This window comes from Diorhabda carinulata, chromosome 4, assembly GCF_026250575.1.
Source record: "Diorhabda carinulata isolate Delta chromosome 4, icDioCari1.1, whole genome shotgun sequence".
Classification (NCBI taxonomy): domain Eukaryota; kingdom Metazoa; phylum Arthropoda; class Insecta; order Coleoptera; family Chrysomelidae; genus Diorhabda; species Diorhabda carinulata.
In genome coordinates, this window is record NC_079463.1 from 2,917,582 (window position 1) to 2,941,369 (window position 23,788).

A 23,788-nucleotide genomic window follows, 5' to 3' on the forward strand; every position below is an offset into this window, starting at 1 on the left:
AGGTAAAGAAGTCTGAGTACTATGAAACGTACTTAATAGTAGTAATAATGTCAAGTTGGAATTATTAACACGTTATCAAGTCGTCCACCATGCGAAATGTAATGGCCGCCTTTGGCAAAACACTCCCTAATGAATGCAATACATTCGACCAGAGACGGATCCCATTAAATAGGTAGCACTCACAATATATTTCGAACAGAAATAATTTTAGATCATGACGTTCTGCTTCGATAAAAAGTATTTAACTCTAATTTTATTATCCTCGTATTCCTGGTCAAGATAATGGTGTAACAAAATTATTATATTGTCATTGGTCTTTAATGAGTAAATCGTTAATCCTGATTATCCTGATTGAGATAATTGGAAAAATTTATCAAATTATTGTATCCTTATGGGTACTTGGAAAATGTGCGACTTTTTTTAACTTTATGATTATTGCTATAAAAAATCTGGAGATTATTTTAAATTAAGTCAGTTTAACCCACCAGACGAATATATTCATAATTACGACTGATTTACGAGCATATTACCCTCTTAACCTTGCCATTATATTTACTTCGTTTTAAAATGATACTTAACCTTAAGCAGTAATGGGAAATGAAGCATACATTTTAATTGCAGCTCGTTTCGTTATAAGTTTGTTTGTCAAAGGGGATACGTACACGAAAATATAAAAAATAATTATGTTGATATGTAAATAATACGCAGATATTGTTGTAAATACTTATGGAACATCAACATCGCAAAGAGTTTTTTCCTATCTATCAAATATACTTGCATTATGTCGCCGAAATTTACATTCAATGCGACCTTCTTGTTTGCTTTGTTTTGCGGGCCCTATCATGTATAACTACGATCTGAACGTGATCAGGTTTCAGATCATGATCGGTTCAACCCGATCAAAGTTTCCGAAAAGTCCTCAGAATCATAGAGAATCATCTTACTTTAGTATTAAGTTAAAAGTAGTCTCTATATCTATAGAGGAGGATGTCCTGACTGACTGATTCATTCCCTCATCAACGCCCAGCCAAGGCTATTGAAGATAGAGACATGAAATTTTGAGGATATGTTTGCAAATTCGATTTTTTCGTTTTTCTCGGCCGCTTATTGAGATATCGACTTCGTTTTTGTACTAAAACATTCTCCGTACAAATACCTAAAAATCAATTTCTGCGATTTTCAAAATTCGACTTGGAAAGGGTTCAAAGAGTTGAACAAAAATTTTTATTACGGAACCATATATTTAGCAATTCTTCATGACGAAATAAGATATCAAAGCGATTCTTTTTTACAAATGGGTTCCGTGTGAATATCTAAAAACTAATTTATCCGTTTTTGGAAATTTCTTTTTGATTTCTTTAAACAGGATTTGATGGAGAATGTATGGAGTTTCGATCTACAGATTCTGTGTTACAAGTTGATAATGCTGTGCAATACCCATCAGAGTTCCTAAACACGCTCGATCCTCCAGGTTTCTTAACACGTAGACTTATTCTAAAGGTTGGAACACCAAAAAATGTTGTTACGAAATCTCAATTCTCCTAAACTGTGCAACAGTAAGAGACTACGTGTGAACGCTCTTCAAAAAAACGTAGTCGAGGCTACAATTATAACCGGATGTGCCAAAGGGGAATCAGTCTTTATACCACGCGTACCCCTTGTACCTTCAGACTACCCTTTTCAATTTAAAAGAATGCAATTCCCTATTAGAGTCTGTTTTGCTATGACAATCAATAAATCTCAAGGTCAATCTTTGAAAGTGGCAGGAATCGATTCGTATAATACATTTCTCATTGAATTATCCCTATATTATGCGAGGTTCAATAAATCGCGGGAAAAAGGATCCTCTGTGTATGGCTACACTTAGAGCTCACAATCTCGAATAGAGGATCTGCATTTGAGGAGTAAATTTAATCGAAAGGTCGACCAAAGCTTGAGGAAACTTGGATCTGCCTCGACGTATATCATGGGATCAACAGTTCTCACATTGAACACATGTAGGCTTTTATGATTCGTTAAATTTGTTATTTTCATCGATATATGATTTGCAACAGCAAATTTAATGTGAAAATACTGTTTTTTTTTTCTAGAAGCACTCAACTTTTGGAATCAACAACGAAACAGTATCTCTAAAAACTTCTTACCTTCTAAAAAGTTTGCAAAATCTGAGGCCCAGACCATCTATATGAGATCTAGAAAAAAATTAAAACATTATAGATATAATAACAAATATCGTGAAAAAAATGATAGTTTCTCTAATCATTTCATCAATCACATGAAGACTCTTTCAAAAAGTGCAAAATAAATCCATGGGTTCTTGGCCTAATATAGTGACAAGTCTCAACAAGCTTCACACAAAGTTTTGACTTAGATCCATTGTATTATAGTACAGTTCTAACAAACCACTCAGCCAATTTGTTTCGAAAAATATCTCAAATTAAGAATTAACACAAATCAAAAACAGAATGGAGGCTCTTAGTGGATTAAAAGTAGTTTCTCTGGGGACAAGAAACATTAGAGACGGTGATGAGAAGACGACGTATGTGCAGGAGTTTGTCAATGTCAATGTCAATGTCAATGTCAATGTCAATGTCAATGTCAATGCTTCTGATTTAATTCATAGGTGCAGTGATTGATCTCATAAGTAACTAATATCCTTTCACTGACTAGCATGGTAAAGATTTTATATTGATATTACTAAGAATATAAAGACCTTATTGGTGTTGATTACATGGTAAAAACCTCAACTGCACTCGTTATAACCAATGAAGACTTTCCAGCATTGGCTAATCCTCCAGGCGTCACTAAGAAATATCTTAAACATGAGATGCAATGGAAGACGCAGATAAAATTCAGCTAATCGATTCATGGAACTTTATTGGTTTCGTTTAGTTGACAACCAACCTGTCCATCAGATTCTAAAAGTAACGCAGTAGTTGATATAATTAATACAAAAAATCTACCGACGACGTTTTTGTTGTTTTCTTAGATTTGTTATTTTCATTTTTAAGTAGTCACAAAATTCACAGTCACAATTTACAGTGGCAAGAGACTTGCATATTTCCAAGCAACGCGCAACATTCATCTATGCAATATTTAGACTTTGGAATAAATTGCATGAAGTTTGTTGCACCATGTCAAGCTACCTTAACTGTGTTCAGCGTACGGTCTGACTAGATCAAATCGAGTTTTTCCCTTCCCTATATTTAGCTGCAGTATTTTCCTATCTTGAGGTGTTTATCTCACTATGAAGGCTTTTGAATATCTGACTTGTCATATGCTTTTTGATTTTTCTCTCTTTCCCACATATAAGATGTTCTTTAGACTAGTGGTTTTCGTTATTATCGCCCAGAGAACGTGGAATCATAAATAAAACTGGAGATACGGAAAATCCACCCTTCAAATATGTAAGACCAAAAAAAATTGGATGATAAATATTTATACTTAAATTATTCTTAGAAACTGAATTAATTCTCATACGTTTGTGAACTTTTCGACTAATTCATAACACCAACCTGTTAATAAATAAAAGTAACAAATAAGTCTAAATGAATTTGGAACAAGTCACTAGTGAAAATAACTTACATACATGTCTAGGATTATCAATTGATTCGGTCTCATAAATTACGTTTCAATAATGTTAGATGAATGATATGTATTGTAGATTCCACAAAAAAAATCTATAGACGAATACTTTTAACGATATGAAGACGTACACCACAATATCTAGCTACGAATATTCATAAAACCCAGACAAAACACCAGGAAATTTAGATTATAAAGCTAGTGGAGGGACCTGGTGCTAGTAGGACAGTTGTACTTACAAAAGAAATTGAAAATCCAGAGGATATTGTCAAAAAAACAGACTTCATAATAAAAACTGGTTTCACTATGTGATTTAGTAAAATTTGATCCACGAGGTGTTTGAGGTTTTTCCAAACAAGTCCTCATTTATTTATTAACGAATCTATTCTATTTGGCAAATCCACACAGTATACAAAGCCAGAGTAAGACATCTTATTTAGAATTACGAGGGTCGCTACTTAAGTTTTGAGATATGGCAACACTGATGTGAATATGTCAAATCTGACATTGACATCCATAAAGTTTGACATTTTTAATGCTGTCATACGAGTGCTATTTGAGTTGTTTACATATACTTGGAATATTCATCTTGATTAAAAATTGATCAACTCGCTTGGACTTTTGGTGATGAAGCACCATCTCGAGACACTGGTTTTCCTAATACAATCGTAATCGGACTTCCGTACAGGATGATTTAATGAAGATCATCCACAAATAGCTGTTGCGCCAGATAACATCGATACGGTTATTGCAAGATCATCATCTGCCTTATACAATTTTAAATATTTATATAGTAGCTTCAGAGTATTAGGCACACTTTTTGGCCTCTTCTCGGTTCTTTACTGATTGATTCATCTCTTGTATCGTTTTTCATTTACCTCCTTTCATTGCTGGATGTTCTAGCGTAGTTTTCTTGGATCTTTCCAGTTAATTGGCGCAAGAATAGAATGTATTCCGCGAATTCAGTTCGATTAATAAAGTTTATTTACTCCAAAAATCTAATCTTATAATCTGTTATTAGCTTTATTAGCGAATAAGTTGGACGTGCAGGGTTTTTACAACTCTATTATTAGTTATATTCGACTAATAAGTTCAATAAATTTAACAATCTTATTATTATTATTTCTTTTTATAACTATCAGTTAACACATATATGCGAATAAGATCCGTATCTTTTTTCGCATATCAGTATTTGAAACTTCTTGGCGCCTGATATATCCTTGAGAAGTTTCATATGCGAAAATTAACAATAATAGAATTTAATTTATTATATTTTCAACAGATACAGTAGGAGTTTTGATATTTTTCAAGTATCAGTATTCGAATTAATTAATTATTCAAAGCTTTTCATTTTTATTTTTTACGGAATATATCGAATATAAGCTTATTTGTATTTTCCATTAAACCATTACAACGTCAATGGGAATCTTGAATATATCCTTGTGGAAATTCCTATCTGAATTAGTTAACACATTTAACAAAAACATGGATCCGTGTTGTAAATCAAATATTGAAATAAATTCATTTTTCACTCGGACATTCACATTCTCTCATGCTAAAACAAATTTTACTGTACAAATATTTTAAATTCATATATCAAATGTAGAACATGGCGCCAATGAAACTCGAATGTCAAATATTTTCATATAATTTATTTATTTACATTTTATTCATAGGAATCGTTTAATCTTATTCATGAATAAATTTTCACAAATATCAAATTATTAAAATATCCGATGAAATGTTTGATATTCAAAAATTTGTGAATATAAAGACAGTTATTAATCATCTGAGGTGAATACAACAATTGGAAATAAAATATTCAGAAAAACCAGATTCAAACATTCTAGAGCTTCTGTTTAACATCGTCATCCATGTTTATATCAACCAAAAAACTTACCAAACTTATAAGAAATAGAAAATGAATATCTAAATCAAGATTTTATTCCAATGCAAACGATGTGGTGTTGGTTATAGACTACGACGATGATCTCCAAAAACCAGCTTAATTGAAGAGTTCATAGTTAAGAAAATGTGTAATCAAGAACTTCTGATGGACATCGTACCTCATTTAAAACTTCCAAAGACTCTTAGAAAATTAGATCAAACATCTTCACTCAATCCTTCCAACGTTACTGGGCAAGTTGTTTAAGCAGAATAGTTGATTGTTGAGAAGCATCATCTTCGAGACTGCAGACTACTAAAAGATATTCTAACTACAATTTTGACCATGTCAAGAATAAGTCATGGATCCAATGGTAGTTTTGGTGATCCCTGATGTCAAAAAGGCCTGCATTCAGAACATTTCAAGTTTTGTGCAAAGTTGGACGATTTCACAATCGACGAAGAGCTGAAAGAAGAGGTTTTAAGCTAAGACGGTAAATCCATAGAAGGCTCTAAGCTTCCCAAACATGTATTATTAAATACCAAAGTATTTAGTTTTGATGTTGTTTGAAGTTTGAAATATCTTTTGCATATTATATGAATTTATAACCGATTAAGAGAAGCGAAAAATATATTTTGGGGATCGGTAGAGACGTATCGTTGTAGTTAATGATCCCAACATGTTACAGACAATTGCTTACAGTAAAAAAATATTTTACGTCACGAGAGATCGATCCTGTGATGGAAAACAGGACAAGATGCAATCATGAATTTTATCAATTGCCGCTTTCTGCACCTTGTAGCAACAAATTAGATTCTGCTGTTATATTTGACTAGAAAACCAGAATAAATACTTAAAGGTCGTAAAAAAAAATTATCAGGTTAAAGTAAATAAGTTTGTCAGTGATTGGAATAAATTGTAGGCCGGTGAAAATAAACAAAATTAATGACAGTATTCACTTTAACGTTGCCGTAATTTTTTTTGTAAGTATATCTGATAACAATCAACAAACGAACGAACGACAGCATACTTCAACTCATCATTGATGAACTGAGGAATTTCTGTAATGTATAAATCAAACATACAAGGTAGTCAGTGTTTACGTCCTTTTTTCTCAGATAAAGTTGCTTAAAAGGAAGTTTCTTATCAAGTTCAGCTGCTATTCAAGATTGAATTTTTATCAACTAACTATTTTAAACAATTTCATACGGTTTTTAGAATATACCAACTCTTCTATATGTTTTGAAACTATTACTAAAGAATTTCCATTCAATTTGAAAATAACTATACGAGGTGTGGCTATTAAATAACGAAACTAGCACTGCTGTAGAAAAAGTAGGCATGCGCTAAATATTAGTCACTGTCATCTGTCAGTATGAAGCCTACTCTTTCGAATACGACGTCTACCATGTCTATAGACAAACCAACGTAGCCGTGTTTTGAAATTTCACATGTAACTTGGAAAAAATGCAACTGCAACTTACAATTTCAGTTATTGTCAAGTGTTTGGCAATTTTTTTCGCGTCTACGTGTTTTGGAGTGATTTAAACGTTTCCAAGATGGCGTAGAAGGTGTTCCAGTCACCCTTTCGCGTCAAAAGTAGATGGAAATATCGAAAACGTCGGAAATCTTGTTCGTTCTGACAGTGTGCTAAATATTCGTACGATAAGTATGTGTGATTTCTACAATACAACATCACTATGTTAAACCACTCCTCTTATTCGCCAGATATTACACCGTGCGACTTCTACCTCTTTCTTAAGATCTAAAACTGCATTGAAAAGAACAAGATTTGAATCTATTGAAGCGGTGAAAGAAAAAGTAGCGCTCGTTCTAAAGGTATTTACAGAAAAATACTTCCTGTACTGTTTCGAACAATGGAAGATTGGAATGAAACTTTTAGGGATGGATGAGGGGTACATATTGAAGACGATAATAAATAAATACATTTAATACCCACTCCTCGTATTAGTACCCTGAATAAAGGTAAAAATTACCTATAAGCTCGGATTTCGAAAAAACCTCCATCGATTTACACGAAATTTTTCCCCTAAATTTAAAAAGTAAAGTTCGAAAAATCCATCCCTTATGTTAAAAATGGGGAAAATTCATTCTAGCATAGGTAATCGTCATTAATTAGATGAAATAAACATTTTCCAACATTTATATCCATGATTTATAAATTTAATTAATTTTTAAGACCTTTTAGCAGCCACCCCTTGAGTTGAAAATGATGGAAAATCAGTTTGCTTAATCTTTATGACATAATTTTTCAATCACTGTGAAATTACAACCCTTAAAAACACTCCCTTAATGCAGTGTCAGTGGAAAAATGAATTTTGTGAAACTTTAATCATTTTAATGATACATGAAATGTTTTTATAAGCTATAATAGTTTCAATTATTTAGATATTTATTATTAGCCATGATAAACTTTATTCATACATTTCAAACCTTATCAATATTATTCTTTCCACTTTCCCTAAATTACTCCTTGACGAAAAAGCATAATTAAACGTTGGAAATAATTTTTTAAATGATTATGTAACTTTTATAATAAAATTTATTAATTCAGAGGAAAATATGTTGGAATAAACAATAAAATATACGAAAAATTTATTCATTTTTTTTTATTTAAATAATGTTTTATAGTAGAATAATTACATTTAATTTTTCACCCTTCATCACACTCTCTTCATTATTCATCAAAATACCTTTTTGGAGTTGCAAAAAATCATTTTTAACTGAATACCGATTCAATTCACGTGTCCGCCATTTTGAATGTTCAAAATTTGCAAATATCCATCCACATTTCCATGAAATATCAATTTGATTCTGTTATTTTCACCTCAAATGAAGCATAAACCAACAATTTTGTTGAAATCTAGTTCTACAATGCAATTTTTTACAAATTTACCCCTTAAAGCCGTCTCTGTAAAATAGGACATTGTGGCATATTAAAAAATTGGTGAACGCGCGACTAATTCGAATAGTGCATTAAAAATATAAATTAAACTATATTAGTAAAATGAGTATATAAATTATATGTAAAAAGACGTGCCCCGTGTTTAAATTTATTGGGGGTATTTATTCATAAGTTTTGCTCAAATGTTTCAGATCTTTTTATCATAAAATAGGTTTCTACGTGTGTGAAACATTTCTAGAAATTTCCTGTTTCTTGTGTATGCTTGAAAACCTTTTAAATTTTCACAGTTAATTGTATGTTTTTTTATAGTTCATCATCATCATAAAATACATTTATTAGAATTGATGAGTCTTTAATCTATTTTCCAAATATCGAGATGTTTGTCCTATATAAACAGCATCACAATTACAAAGAACCTCATAGTGAATGCTTAAGTCTAAAATTTTTACCAATATCTTTACATAGAAAAAACTCAAAGCCGCTTATGTCGAAGACGAAATTGTGAATGAAAAAAAAAATTACAATTACGAAATTTTAGAATTTTAAATTCCGTTTGCATAAAAAACCTTCTAGTCCATTACTTCGAAACGATTTCTTGATATCATCGTTGGAAAGTTTTAATGTCACATTCTGTAATATTTTTCGCTTATTTCCAAATTATTTGTTACAAGGTAAATTAACAGGAATTCGATATAAATTATGGGGAGAAATAGTAGACGACTCTCTATTACTGGGAAATCAAAACGTCTATTGCAATAATTCGAAATGAATAAAATATTGCCTTGAGCGACTCAATTAAGTAACTTTGAATTTATTTTTGTTTTAATAATAAATAAATAAACATATAATTCTCTTCATTGATTCACAACCCTGCGAAGAAATTAAAATATGATATCGTAAAGAAAACTTTGGGGAAAATAAAAAATGCTAACAATAAAGTTTGTGTTTTATTTAAAAATTTTGTTTTCCACATGAGTGCCAGGCTTAAACCACACAGCTACTCCTATAGGACTGACGGCAACTAGTTAGTATTTTTTATTTGATTTCTTAAAACAGGATTTGAATTTTCCAAAAATCGATGTCTATTTGATGCATTAACAGATAAATTTCGTTTTCTCCAGGGTGTTTGCCATTTCCTTTTCGTAATTTCATAGACAAATATGTGAAATAACTTTTTATTCTTACCATTAATTGCTTATTACATTGTCGATATCAATTTTTTCGAGTTTTCTTGAAACTTATTTCATTTATTAGTTCTAAACTCTCTCCCACGACTCTCATGGTTTTATTTCGCCCGAAAGCTGGTTTTTTAAGGTGACAATTTTTTTTATTCACACGTAACGTACCACCCGGTATAACGAGTGGTGCCGGATGATAAGGAATGCTGAAGGCAAACATAATGGTGGTTGAGTACACAACTAACACCGGTTGACCACTAGACTTGGCTTCTAAACCGCTAAAAGTGTTTGTCTACGCTTTCGTATTAGAAGCTTACTGCTACAGGCCATTCTCAGAAAAAATGTTAGTGGCGTTGTTTGAAAAGACAAATTTATTTATACACGCACTTATTGGACGATAAAAATATTTATTTGCTTTTGTGAGGACATCGAAGTTTTTTTGTTGAATCAAGCAGATTGCATATTCATTCATAATAATGGTAGGTAGACGTGCGTACCGGGATGCATCAAAATCAGTTAAATAAGCAATGAGAAGCGATATGTATATTGGAAAGTAAAGCAATACTTTCACAACTTTTAGAACACTTAAATCTTGTGATTACTTGGAACGTATACAGAGTGAGTTTTATGTATGGAACGCCTCAATTATCTCGGAAACGGCTTGTACGATTTTTATAAATTTTTCTCCTCCAGAGTCTTGTGATACCGCTTTATTATCTACTTTATTTTATTTTCACTTTATTATTTCAAATGGATCACTCTGTATATTTTTCGCTTCTCGAAATCCTTAAGCAATAATCATTATTTTTAAGTGGCTATGACTTCTATAATAACAAATTTGACGTTTCAATAAATTATTATTGTTAAAAGTCACAATGGATCGTTTATCTGAAAAAAAATTGTTGTTTTAATGACATTCGGATATTAATAATCTATATCCTAACCGAAATTCCTCAACAAGATCTACAAGATTTATCCAAATCAGGGTGCAGAATAACTGAAAACAAATCTTTAGATATTTGTTAGAAGACGATCCACACTTGAGTTCTAGACAAATATCCAGGGAATTCCATCCATAAAAAGTAACGTTGCTTCGAGAATTGTCAGATGAAGATTTTTAAAGACGCGAAGAGGTTGCAGATGGAAAAATGTTACAATCGAAACGACCCAAGTAATGTTATGTTTATAATTGACCAGATACTAGTCACGTATCAATCCTCATGAATTTGTTTTTATGTTTCCACCAGAAAAGGTTTAAATGCCGAGTCTTCATGTTAAATGGGTGCTAATTAAGCAGTTTTTGGAATTATTCCAAAATTATGGGGATTGTTTTAGATATATGTGTTCCAACGTTCCGAAATTGTCTGAAGCAAAGTTAAAAGAAGGGGTTTCCACTGGCCTCGACATGACTTTGATGATGGAAGAAATCGATTCGGGAAATATTCTTCAGATGATATGGAAATTTCACTTCTAGCAATCCCATATTGAATATTTTCCTCAAAACTTGGGTGTCTACAATGAAGAACAAAGTCAAAATTTTCACCAGGATGGAAGCTTAAGTGAAAAACCATAAACGAGTTGGGAGAAACATCAAAGAAAAGAAGTTGTATTAAAAAGTTAAATGAAAAATATGATTGTTGATGAATTCTAATAAATATTATGTGTGTGTTTGTTTTCTCATTAATGTGTTTTTAATTTGTAAAAAATGTATACGTCACGGAGAATAATGGAAGTTCTCTTCTTTTATACAGACCTGTGTAATCCGTTGTAACTTCAAGCATTAAGTGATAGTGCTTATTTCAATTAATGTAACTAATATCATTTTGTTTTTATTTGTGTGAAACTAAATAATGTATAAGTTGAGCTATTTCAACAGTAAGTATTCGTAGTTTCGACTCATATCACATACACCAATCTTAGGTAAATATTTAATTAACTGTTGGTACTTCTTTTATTGTTTAAATTGGTAACGACTTGTTGAAAGTTAAACATGTTTCATAACCGCTGAAATGTGTTGTGGGATAAGATGACTTTTAGTCTCTAGTGTATCGAATATGGCCGTCGTATTTTAATACTTGAAGTGACTAGTAGATCGAAGGTAGGACAAAACCTAACTAAATCAAAGCTTTTCATTTAAAAATTTCAGCATTTGGAATTGTCATGGATCACAACCAATTTCCTGGTTTGTTTTGTATCGTTCTCAGTAAGTAACTTATGAGTGTCTTATCGTACAATGCACTCATCCAGCAATTAGTAGTCCTCGAGGTTATAGAAAACGAATACCACTTGGCATCGATCATATAAATTTGAATATATAAAGTATTTACTTGGTTTTTTCATTAATAAAATTTTTGTAATGCAACGTCAATTTTTACTATTACTAACTACAAATTTTAACAGTATTGTACGATTAGTAGCCACTACGTAGTTGGAAAATTCATTAAAGATCCGTTTTCTATTCACAAAAACATTCGGATAGGTCAATAGTAAACAGCTGAATAATGCTTCATTTTAGAAATTCAATTCTCTTTACAAATATCTGTATACATTTCGTTTTTAAAATCTTCAACTTTGAGATTGAAAACAAGAAATGAAAGAATAAAGTAACAAGCACCAAAGAAAAATGGAGAGCAGATCTGTTTTCATAATAAAAGCAAATAGACTTACAAGAAAAATTAAAGAAGCAAGTACTATCAAGAGAGGAAGAGGTAGGCCGAAAAGAAAGTAAATAGACCTCCTAAATTTTTCTTCTTCGGCACCTACAAGGTCTTTTATATATGTATTAGTACTCACGGTTTGTTTTCTTATGTCTTTAATATCTAAACTTTAAAAATTATCCTGTTTAACGAATGATTCACAAGCAGAACGAAGCGACAGTCGGCTTTTCCCTCTTTATATTCAAAAAATAATTTGTTCGCCGACCAACCCATCGCACTATGCTATAATTAAAGTATTTAAAACATCGTATAATCACGAGTTTATGAGTTTATATGAAAATTATATCAAGTATTAATACAATATCAATCAAGTTAAATGGTATAGGCGTAATTTAACAACCGTAATCAAAAAGGTCGGCTAAAATATGGGCAGATTTCTGTCAATCAGCTTCATAAGTATTAGTACCAACTTGAGAATAATTTTTCATGTCGTGCTTCGTGTAATTTCAAGATAGATCAGCTCGTGAAATTGAAGGATTAATTAATAATTCGTTGAACGAATAAATCATCCACTGAAACTTACTATATAAAAAAAGTTGAGAAGATTTATGTCACGAGAATCAATTCAAACCGGGCTAATACTAAAATTTTACGTAAACTAGAGATTATAAATCTGCCAAAGTGTCAACAGTCAACTACGAAAAACGCTTATTATATTTTTAGAAACAACAAATCGTTGAAAATGTCAACGTCATCCGTAACAACCTTAATCTTACCTAACCTATAAAAATTCAAACTGAACATAAATGCTTGCAAACCAAAGTATAATAAGAGTTAAAAACTAATTTTCCAATAACCCAATAACCAAGTCAAAAATTCCATCATTGACTATGTTCCACCAAGATGTGGCAAAACCTCTCAAGTACTTTGACTTCAATAAAGCCACTGATCCCCATGGAATACAAACAAACGTGTTGAAAAGATAGACAACTGCCCTAACAAGTCCGATAATTCGGATTTAAAGAACAAATCAGAAAACAAATATAAAATAATCACATAACCTCACTTTGTACTCAAATGGATGAAGTTGAAATTTTATTAGATAACATTGTTCTAGTTTTTACTGCCCCCCAAGTTTTCTCACATTATTCAATTATAATTTGATCATTCGAGTATTTTATTGATGATGGCATTTTCAAGTTGTGTCGCGACAAATTGCCTGATTCTATGGAAATGTCATTACTATTCGATTGACAAGTTGACTGTTATCATTTGTCAGTAGATATAGGTTATGTAATAGCTATTAATTGTATGTTTATCGTAAAAGAGATTTTATACCAATAAAAATAAAAATTGGATACGATTTATAATTTATTATTATTCTCTTATGAATAATTGAACTCCAAATAATATTTTTCTAAAATTTTTATAGCCGTTTACTTCATTATCTATTCAAGAATTTCTGTTGAATTGAGATTGATCTAATATGTGTAGCAACTATTCCATTTCTGTCGTATTTACAAAAAATCCCAGAGGTGAGTAACCCTACTAGCGGCATTAACAGGAATCGATTTCAGGAGGTCTGTGTTGACGTTCTGAAACACGTTTCAGTCATTCCAATAAGTGGCAGGCAGTTGTTTATATATATATCGATCGTAATTAGGAACAGCTGTCAATAGCTCTTCGATGGAGCTATCAATTCACATCATATCAAATCGTTTCGATCAGATCGGGCCGCCGGCTCCGAATTTACATACGTACGGTGATTCATTTGTTTTTGTTATGTTGGAAACAATAAGGTGCGCTGCCAGTATGGTAGTGGGTAGGATTTGACGAAAATATTAATCACTAGTCACTTTTATTTTGTTTATTTTTTTTTTGTTGTCTCCTGTACGGCTACGAATAAGCATTGTTTAATTTAAATACGGGCTAGGCCAAAACATGATACAAAACAGACTCTTCAAGTTAACAACATATTTTACACTTCAATTTTACCTTTCATATTTTAGTCCAGGAACCGGAGCGAAAAGCTTATTGATGGAAGACACGAATAGCGATTACTAGTCGGGAAAAAAACGACACTCGAAAGGTCGACAAGACTCGTTCAAGCATATCGTTAAAAAGTTTAGTTAGTACGTAAATCATATCAGAAGACTCGTTGATGGCAAAACGACTAGTACGTGAAGAAAATGGAAATTAGAAAAAGATAAATTGGGAAAATTAAATTTCGTTGGCGATGTATTCTAGCGACAGATAACGTTCTTTTTTAACACGCTCACATTATTATCTTCACCTGTATATGGGTTTGTTTATTTGTAATTCTCCTTTGGACTCCTTACACGTCCGAGAGAGGATTCGAACCTCCGATTTCCGTGTTGGAAAAAAAGCACTTCCACAACTCTACCAACTACACCGTTATGGTTCGATACAAGTTTCGACGAGATGTAGGTATATAAGCAGCGAAATCATTATACAAGTGTGCATTAATGCATTTTCCCTTTTTATTTGTTTGCCTTTAGTTTTTACTTTTTTACATAACGAATTATGATACGTTTTTCACTCGTGTGGAGCTGACAAAGTTAATTTTACCGTGTAGGTATATTTATATAATCAAAAAGACGATATATTCCCATGTATAGTGAAAATTCGAATAAAAAAACATATATATTGCTAAGAGATTCTGACGTGAAAGATCTGGATCAACCCTAATTTTATTCTCGGTTCTTTTACTTCAAACCGACTAAGAAATTAAATTTTTTGAAATGAATGGCAGAATTTAATTATCAATGCTTTTAAAAGGTTAAAAGTGAGTGAAGGATTATTGTGAGAAATATCATTTATCATATAACAACATATCGTGAAGCGAGGGTGTCAAGAGGCGCTCACACCTCATCAGTTACGTTCCTAGTTGATACAACTTTTTTATTTACATTTTTTTTTAACTGGTAATCGTTAGCGGAACCTATTTTTGCATATTATTAGTACGTAACGAATTTTTTACAAAATATGTATTTCTAAACGTTAAAAAGCGGTTTATAAATTGAGTCGATAAGTTAGTAAATAAATAAATAGATTGTAGACAACAAACGTAAACGTGTACAACATTTGCGGGTATGTTTCGACGAGTTTTTGCATTTGTCGTAACCATGGATCAAATGTTGATTCATCACTGTGGGCCAAATACCAAACATCACAAGAACATCCACGATAAATAATATCAACGTGGATTTATCCACCTATATGATCATAACGTTATTGCGTGATCTATTTCATTACATTATTTAGATTCAAAAAGCTACAAACCATCAATGGTGAATAGTATGGCAATTTATTCAGTCGATTCGATGAAAATTTCAAAGAAAAATGCTTGCTTGTTCAAAAAAAGTATGAATGCAATTCAAAGGTGTAGATTCCATGTCAAAAACCCATGAATTCTGTTACTAGGCTCTTCTATTGTCCGGCTTCAGCACTTAGTAACTAGTACTTATTACCAAACCAGAAGATATGACTCGTCGGATCCAAATTTGATCCTACGTATGAAGGCATGTCATGAACAAATAGTTATTCCGATGGTGACGCACCCTACATTGTGATTTTAGTTACTTTTCCTTAATTTTACTCTTATTTGATAAACTCTACAACTATGGGAATTATCTCAAAAAATAATCGAAATATGACGCAGCAAAATCAGTAGAGGTTTGCGCTTGCTTCATGGCAAAGCTCCAGTCCCCGCCGCTTTACTTTCCAAAGCTACTGTACACGAATGTGGATTCAGAGAGATAGAAAACCCACCATATAACCCTGATTCGGCCCTGTCCGACTATTATTTGTTGATGGTAGAGTTAAGGGGTGAAACATTTTCATGGAATATGGTTATTATTTATTTTTAATAACAAGAAATCTACTGAACATATTTTCAAAGCACATTATACTTTCAAAGAGTTTCGTCTTTCTTCCTGATGGTTAATTTCGATTTAAAATATAGTGTAGAAATATTTAGAAGATGAAACACATGTAATAAATACTATTAAAAATATAGTATATTGTGTTCAGATTTCTGAAATGGAACAATTATTTTAGAAAGCTGTTCTTAACATACTAATAGCAATACTAGAAGAATTGATCGTGGAAATACTGAAAATATTTGTATCATACCCTGTACAGAAACAATTTTTCGAAATATCTTAACGATTTATTCAATTTTTTACCAAATCGTCGAGTACTTTCTTTAACAAGTATCTACTTCTAATAACAATGAAAATATTGAAAATTGTTGCGTATGTGTTTTGAATTGGTACCGTATTTTAACTATACATAGCATTGGAATGCAAATTGATAATAAGTATTGATATATACGCGTAAGAGCAATCGACTATCTCTGTTAACAATTAATCGAAACGTATTGCCTTCGACACAATACAAATGCAGATTGATAGATCTGCTTCTTGCTACCTACTAGAAGCTGAAGTTGCTACGTCGCTATCAATAAACAAAGTAAATAGGCCAGATGGAGTGAATAAATTGAAATAAAATAGTGTGAAAAGCAACGAAGAGAAATTAAGGATAAAACAATAATGGAAATAATCCATCCGAAATTATATATTTCCAAGTATGATTAAAACAATCATTTCTTCCGGTACTTGGTATGGTTTTCAAAATTGGGTTCTTTAGGTTTTATAAATCAATTTTTGTTCATTTATGATTAAGTTTTGTCATAAAGATCAAGAAACGTCAAGCTTCAAAATAAGCATTCTAATTATAGGTTAGGTTAAATTAGATCCATCGTGTTTCTCTTTATTTTTCACTATTTGAAAACTTTGTTAACTAGCTTACTACCCTCATATATTCACTTAATCCTGAAGCCTTACGAATCATTACGTCGGCTCCTTTTTCCACAACAGTTTCCATTTTTTTTCTACCTTGAGTCTTTTGTTTAAATTCCTGCCATCTTATTCCTCGATTTTCCTTATGTCCAGATCCTCCTTGGTCTTCTTTTCTTTTTTTTTTTCTGTAAGCTCGTGCTTCATACATTCTCCTTATTAAGGGTAACATGGCCAAACCCTCTCAATGGACCTTCTTCCACCAATTTAGTTTTGAATTGGTTTTAAATTAGTCTTTTGTTGGTATTTCCTTTTTGTCTAGAAACCACCCTCCTACACTTTCCCTATTATTTTGAGAGAACTTTTCACTTCCTCTAATTCTAATTCTAATTCTGCAATATCTTCGAGACATCGAGAAATCTTCTATTACCAAAAATTAAACTGGTTGGTTTTGATTCCGAACTGGACTAAAACTTCACGGATAATAAACAAGTGAAGTGATCTACAAGTATTTTATAATTGAATATTAAAAAGCATTGGCGTAAGTTGACATAAAGTATGTGTTCTGCTATTTCGATCTTAAACGATAAAAGATAATTCATCGGTTGTGAAAGAGCAAAAACGCATTAGTTGTAACAGGTGCGAGTTAAATAGATTCATTCATTTAGGAGCGGACAAAACTAAATAAAATTTCTACTGTTCAATTAAGTATGTATGTAGGAAGGAACTTTGTGAAAAAACCTTTACTACCCGAAAGAGTTCAAAAAGTAAAATCAAAAACTGTAAGTTTGAAATTTGACAAAAACTTTTGGAAAAATATAATAACATCAATAATTATTTTCGCAATCGCATATTAACGGTTAAATTTACCTTTTATTTTGGTTCATGTGTCTATGGAGGCCTCATTTGGTCGGAGCCGCGTGGTCGAATTTTTTTCGACCGGAACAAGAAGCGAGTCGGTCGATAAGCGTCGGCACACTGACTGACCCGTTACAATAACGACGTCGTCGACGACGACGTCGGATCTCAACGACGGCGACGCGATGCCTTCTTGTTTCATACTTCTCCCACATACAGAGTCATACTTTCGTAAATTTTCAAATTTTCTATAAAGCATCGTCTCTCCATTCCTATTGTTTCCACTTGAATAGATATATTTGATACCCTAACATGCCACCTTTTCTTCCGATGATACTGGAGATATTTAATGATAGAGATCTTCGTCTTCCAATTCATACGCTTCTAGGTGTAGTGGTGTGAAGTTCCGTAGTGTCTCTAGCTCCAAGAGAATGTATATAGAAGTTTAGTCCTGCAATCTTTGTAAATCTAACGACTTCAAGTACCCATTAAGGCGACAGCACCTCGACAGGACTCTTCTATGGTTATAGCTTTCCGAAAGTGTCTACCCCTATCTACATTCTTTTCCAATGCTTCCTCTATGGTTCTGTAATTGATACCACAAATGGATTCAGGCCCTGTGGAGGGTTTATCTGCCCCTACTATAGCGAGTCTTTCAACTATTTTGTTCTCCTCCACTCCAGTGGAAGGGAAATTGCAGAGCTCGTAACTTGTCTAGGCTTAGAGCTCTAATTGCTGCTTGGCTATCGGACAGGATGATGATCTCCTATCTCCCATTCTATGGCTTCAGAGTGTTTGGTTCTAATGTTGTACACTCCTATTTCAGTTTCGTATACAATTTGATCCCAATTGCAGCTGGAACTTAGTATTGCGGTAGATTTTTTCTCGGCGCTCCGCACTGAGGCATATCCCAGATTTGATCAATTTTATTGGACGATTTTACCTTATTAATTCCTTCTCTGAGTGATGTTTTTCCCAACAGACTTACTTCTTGTAATAGAGCTGTTGGGTATTATCTCACGGTCTCGGTTGTAAATATGGATTGTTTAATCTCACTTATCATCTTCTTTTTTGTTATTTATCTGTCGTCTTAGTTAAATTCTTGTTCTATCACAATTTTCGCTTTCCTATTTGTTTTAATACCTAACCTCACTTAACCAATTACACTTTGCTCCTCATTTTAATAGTAATTAGAAGTAGAAACGTACTTTACGAATAAATTACAGACACTTTTTTTTATATTATTATTATTATAGACAAAAAGATCTACTCTGTAAGAACATTTCTTTTTAAATTTTGGTGATATCAATAAAAATGAACATTTAAAAATGTACGTTCGAGATATACCTATAGACAGCCCTGTACTTTTCAAAGTTTCGAAAGAACTTTTTAACTGAGACGTTAGTTATCCGCATTTACAGTTCAAAACTTTATGTGGGACGGAATATATCTATTGTTTGTCGGTATACAGATAAAAAGTTTCCTAGACTGACTAGTTTATAACCTGCTGGAGAATAACAGGGTTGAATAACACCTACGTTTGACAACGAAAATTCGCGTTCGATGCTCCCATTTATTTGATAGTAGTCCCATTTTTTGGTCGTAGTATTGTCTACGAAACCAACATGCTAATTAATATTACATTTTACCTTCTAAATAAGATTTAGCGCGATGAAATTGAGAAAATTTCTATACCAAAACGCCACTGACGAATGCCCCAATAGTTTTAGTACAAAATGAAGACTAGATGTTGATGGATTCGAGTAACTCTTCATCGTTGATATTTTCTTTTTCATCATCATTCATTGTAATTCATTAATTTGGACAAAACTTCGGATGAAACAAATAATTTCAGAAAGTTAAAAATCTAAGGTTACGCAAAATCATCGAAATGAAACTGTCAACTGTCAACAGGAAGTTAAAATTTTCTACTCCAGAACGTCCCCAAAGTGTTTTGCAATACGGAACTGTCACTTTCACTACATGGAACACTCAAAACACAGCTTTCGGTATGTAAATGAATACAGAACGAACAACTTAATGACATTGCTAATGTCAGATGTCATAAGGAATTTCTAAATCTACCCATATTTGATTTTTTACATTGAATGTTTCTGCATAAAATACTATGATTTTACAAAATGCTAACTATGTCAAGTAAATAAACAATTTTCTGTTCAAAAAATTACATTAGAGATTCTAGAGTGTCTATTAATTTTCATTTTAACCTTTGACAATTTGATAAAAAACCTTTAGAATATTAGTGTTTTTAGAAGATCTCCACCAAATCAGACAGATTTGTCGTCTTGCAAAGGTTCTTGATTCGAGAACATATCCCAACGACAACAATTTTTTTTTGTTTCTATACAGGGTGTTTCGGAACACACTGAATAAGTTATTATACAGTTTTTATGTTTCGTGTTATCAATAAGAAAATAAATAAAAATCCAAAAAATAAGATGGTTGAAGCATACTGAAAGTATACAGAGAAATGGATTTGAAAAATGAGGCATTGAGAGAAGGTAAGACGGTACAAGAAGGAGATGGAGACCAAAGAAAAAAAATGACTGGATGCAGATTTGAAGGATAGAAACTGTGGAGAAAATTGTGAAATTAGACCGATGAGAAACGGATTAGTTTAAACACAAATCTTCAAGTTGTGATAAGTTATATAAAAAAAGCAGAATTTTGTCAAGAAGAATGCAACGGATTTTGAGGAGCTTGGTTTAAAGGACATTGCGATTTCTATGCACAGGTAAATCATATTCATACTCCAAGTTAAAATCAGTCTTTTTGGTAAGACGTGGTTTATTTAACAAATTACATCCAATTCATAATAATTTTATCAATAATAAGACTTCTTTACCAATCTAATCAATAGAAACATGCCTTTCATCTTAAATATGTCCGTATTCGTTGTTTAGTAAATCTATTTTGAAGTTCTTTAGTCCTTGTTGAAGAACAAACTCAAATGGAAATACAAACTCACCACCTACATTGTGAATTAAGAACAGATCTTTGCATTGCCGATGTTTACACACCAGGTAAAAATTCAATACTTTGATACACTAGTTTAAGTATTCCGTCGTAGAGATGGAAATTTAATTCCAATACCAATGGAAACTTCCGGCGTTTATTTAACTGTCATCAGTCTTTAAAAGTGTCCAAAATTTCAAATTGATTCCACGATTTGAAGTATTTCAAAATAGAGTTGAAAGATTCCGTTGCAAATATATGAAGATAATAAGAATTTTAACCACTTTTTGAGATTAAATACGTTTATTTCATATAATTTTTCAAAATCTCGTTGCTACTAATGTATTTTTCAAGAGTTTGGACATATCTTCAATCATTTCTAAAGGAAACTACCGAAAACGCGAGTAGTCACTACCAAACTATTATATCAAAACAACGATAACGTTTTTCTACAAGAGAGCCACTTCAATGAAAAATACTGTTAGTAGTTATGGCATTAATTCACTTTAAACTGTCCAGTTATTTGGAATGAACAAGTATTGAATTTCATTAGCTATGTTGCCAAGTTATGATAATGACTTTGCATTGTTAAGTTTGCTCGTCTGAAAAATTAATGGGATATAATTTCCAGAGAACTTCAGTTAAGTTGCATGGAATCGAATTTAATAAAACTTGAAATCGAAACAAAAACCTTATACAGGATAATTCGATTAAGACGAGCTTATTTAATGAACCATCCTGTATATTTTCATATTTTCACAAGCTTCTTACTAGCAATTTTTAATGAATTGTATCTTATCAATCGCTAGATGTCTCTAAAATTGATTCAATGTGCTGAATATTTTTGTTTTTGAGATAAGATGTTGCCGAATCCCACTGGAACTTCAAACTTATATTTGGCACATTAGAATCTATTACTTTGACGTATAGGTTAACAAATTCAGAAAGAACTTACTCAATAATACAAGTTAAATGCTCAATAACAAGGAAACTGAGCACTGATTGCAATGATAGGTTGCCACAACGAGTAATGGAAAAGAAACCTAGTAGCTAAAGACGTAAAGGATAACCAACTCTAAGATGGGAGATACGGATGGATAGAGACTATTGAAAAAAGAAACGCTCCTTAATAAACTTCTATTGATTACGTGACTCAATGAAAGTATTTCCGGGAATGTCTTACTATAATGACCAAGGAATATCTTGCTGGAAATTGTGGTAAAGAGTCAGATGAGGTTCTAGAATTTCTCGACTACATTGTTATGGGTTCTATTACCCCCAATGGTGTAAACATAACTGGTAGTCATTACCAAAAACCTTAGCGTTCCATTTCAAATTTCGCAATTGTTATTTTTGACATTAGATGTTCTGGATTAAAAAAATTCAAACACAGACATCCTTACCTGTCTATAAACTCTTTGTAAGGATTCTGTAAACCACTGAGTTGTTATTTTTTTGTTTATCAATGAGAAATATTCTCATAATCTTGCCACTCTGTTATCCTGTGCTTTGGTATCTTCATGTTGGATCTGCCTGGTACAACTTGTGTCAAATCATCAGAAACATATTTTTATATAACGTTTTTTATTCAAATTAGACTATAAATCAAGAAAAGTTATCTATTAAAATATAAATAAAAAGGAAATGAATATAAATAAAAAAAACGAACAGTCAAGTTACATAAAAATCATAAGAAAGTCCTTGACCCACTTATACCAGCTTATTGGTTATTAGAAATTATAATTATTGAAAACAATCTACATTTTTGATTACCTGTGCAGTGACAATGTATAAAAAGCCGATCATTGGCCTTTTGTAATCTATCCGACAGGTTGTTGAAAAGCCGTATATCGAAATAACCAATAACTTAAGAATGCATTAGGCACATTAGGATACAATGTTGTCACATCATTGTAACTTTCTTTCAAATTTAAAAATAAAACTACACCATAACGATTGCTCTCAAATAAAATCGTTTACATGAAATGTATTAGGTTCAATAGGAAGTGGAATCATTCTACATATTCACAAGACACATATAGTACGATCCATGCCATCTAGTCGACCATATTGAAGAAATCACGTCGATAAAATGAAGTTCGATGGGTTAAATGGGCGAAGAATTAAAAACCAACCTCCAAACACGAAAATTAGAAATCTACTTCTTAAGAGGCTGATTAGAAATAACAGGAAGAAGAAGACAGAGCAAAAGATATCTCAAACCTTGAAAGGATCATCAAACATTCCATCTTCCCATTCAGCAATATAATTAGGGCACTCAACATTTAGAAGACTCAACTCGTCAGAAGGAAATTCATCAACTCTCCGAGAAGAATCCCCTGGTTTTCCGCGGGGCTAACTATCCAGAAAAAAAAATAAGTATTATCTCAAAAATACTCTCTAACTATTGCGCTACATTGGGTTTCTTGCATAAAATTAACATGCCCCTGTGGTGAAAAACAAGACTTATCTCAAACTTTTAATAACTGTCCATTCAATATCTCTAACAGTTACTTTCTCCACAGTTCTCTGAGGTCTACGATTAAAGCTTACTGTTCATTTTCAGTGGAAGACATGGTGTTTAAATTTCTATGCTTTGAGACCTAAATATTCTGTGATTTTTTCGACAATTTGCTTTGTTCTTTCTAAAATTATAATTTGAAGCGAATGTATATAATATTCATCTAACTGAAAATTAACTGGAAAAATATTTATTCTTAATATTTGTAAATACAAAATCAACTAGGACCACGTTTTTTCATTTACAACTACGTATAAATCACAGCTTAGAGGTTAGTCCGTAGTACGCAAGTCCGAGGATACATTCGATGTATTCAGAATTCGTTCGGAATTAGAAATCGCGAACGCATAATTTCAAACTGCGCATGAATCTTATGATAGAA

At 32.1% G+C, this 23,788-nt stretch overlaps 1 protein-coding gene across 2 annotated transcripts in view; it reads right to left on the reverse strand.

Annotated features, from left to right (window-relative positions):
* LOC130893309 (uncharacterized) overlaps positions 1-18,035 on the reverse strand; it is a 106,422-nt gene extending 88,387 nt beyond the window's left edge. Inside the window, exons 1-2 of one of the 2 annotated variants that reach the window (XM_057799299.1) lie at positions 17,922-18,035; positions 2,145-2,192 (exon numbers count right to left, since the gene is read on the reverse strand). In XM_057799299.1, coding sequence (XP_057655282.1) covers positions 2,145-2,192; positions 17,922-17,938 — 65 coding nt within the window. In that variant the 5' untranslated portion in view covers positions 17,939-18,035. The remainder of the gene's footprint in view (positions 1-2,144; positions 2,193-17,921) is intronic. The other variant, XM_057799300.1, reaches the window with a different exon arrangement.
* Positions 18,036-23,788: the final 5,753 nt, after the last annotated feature.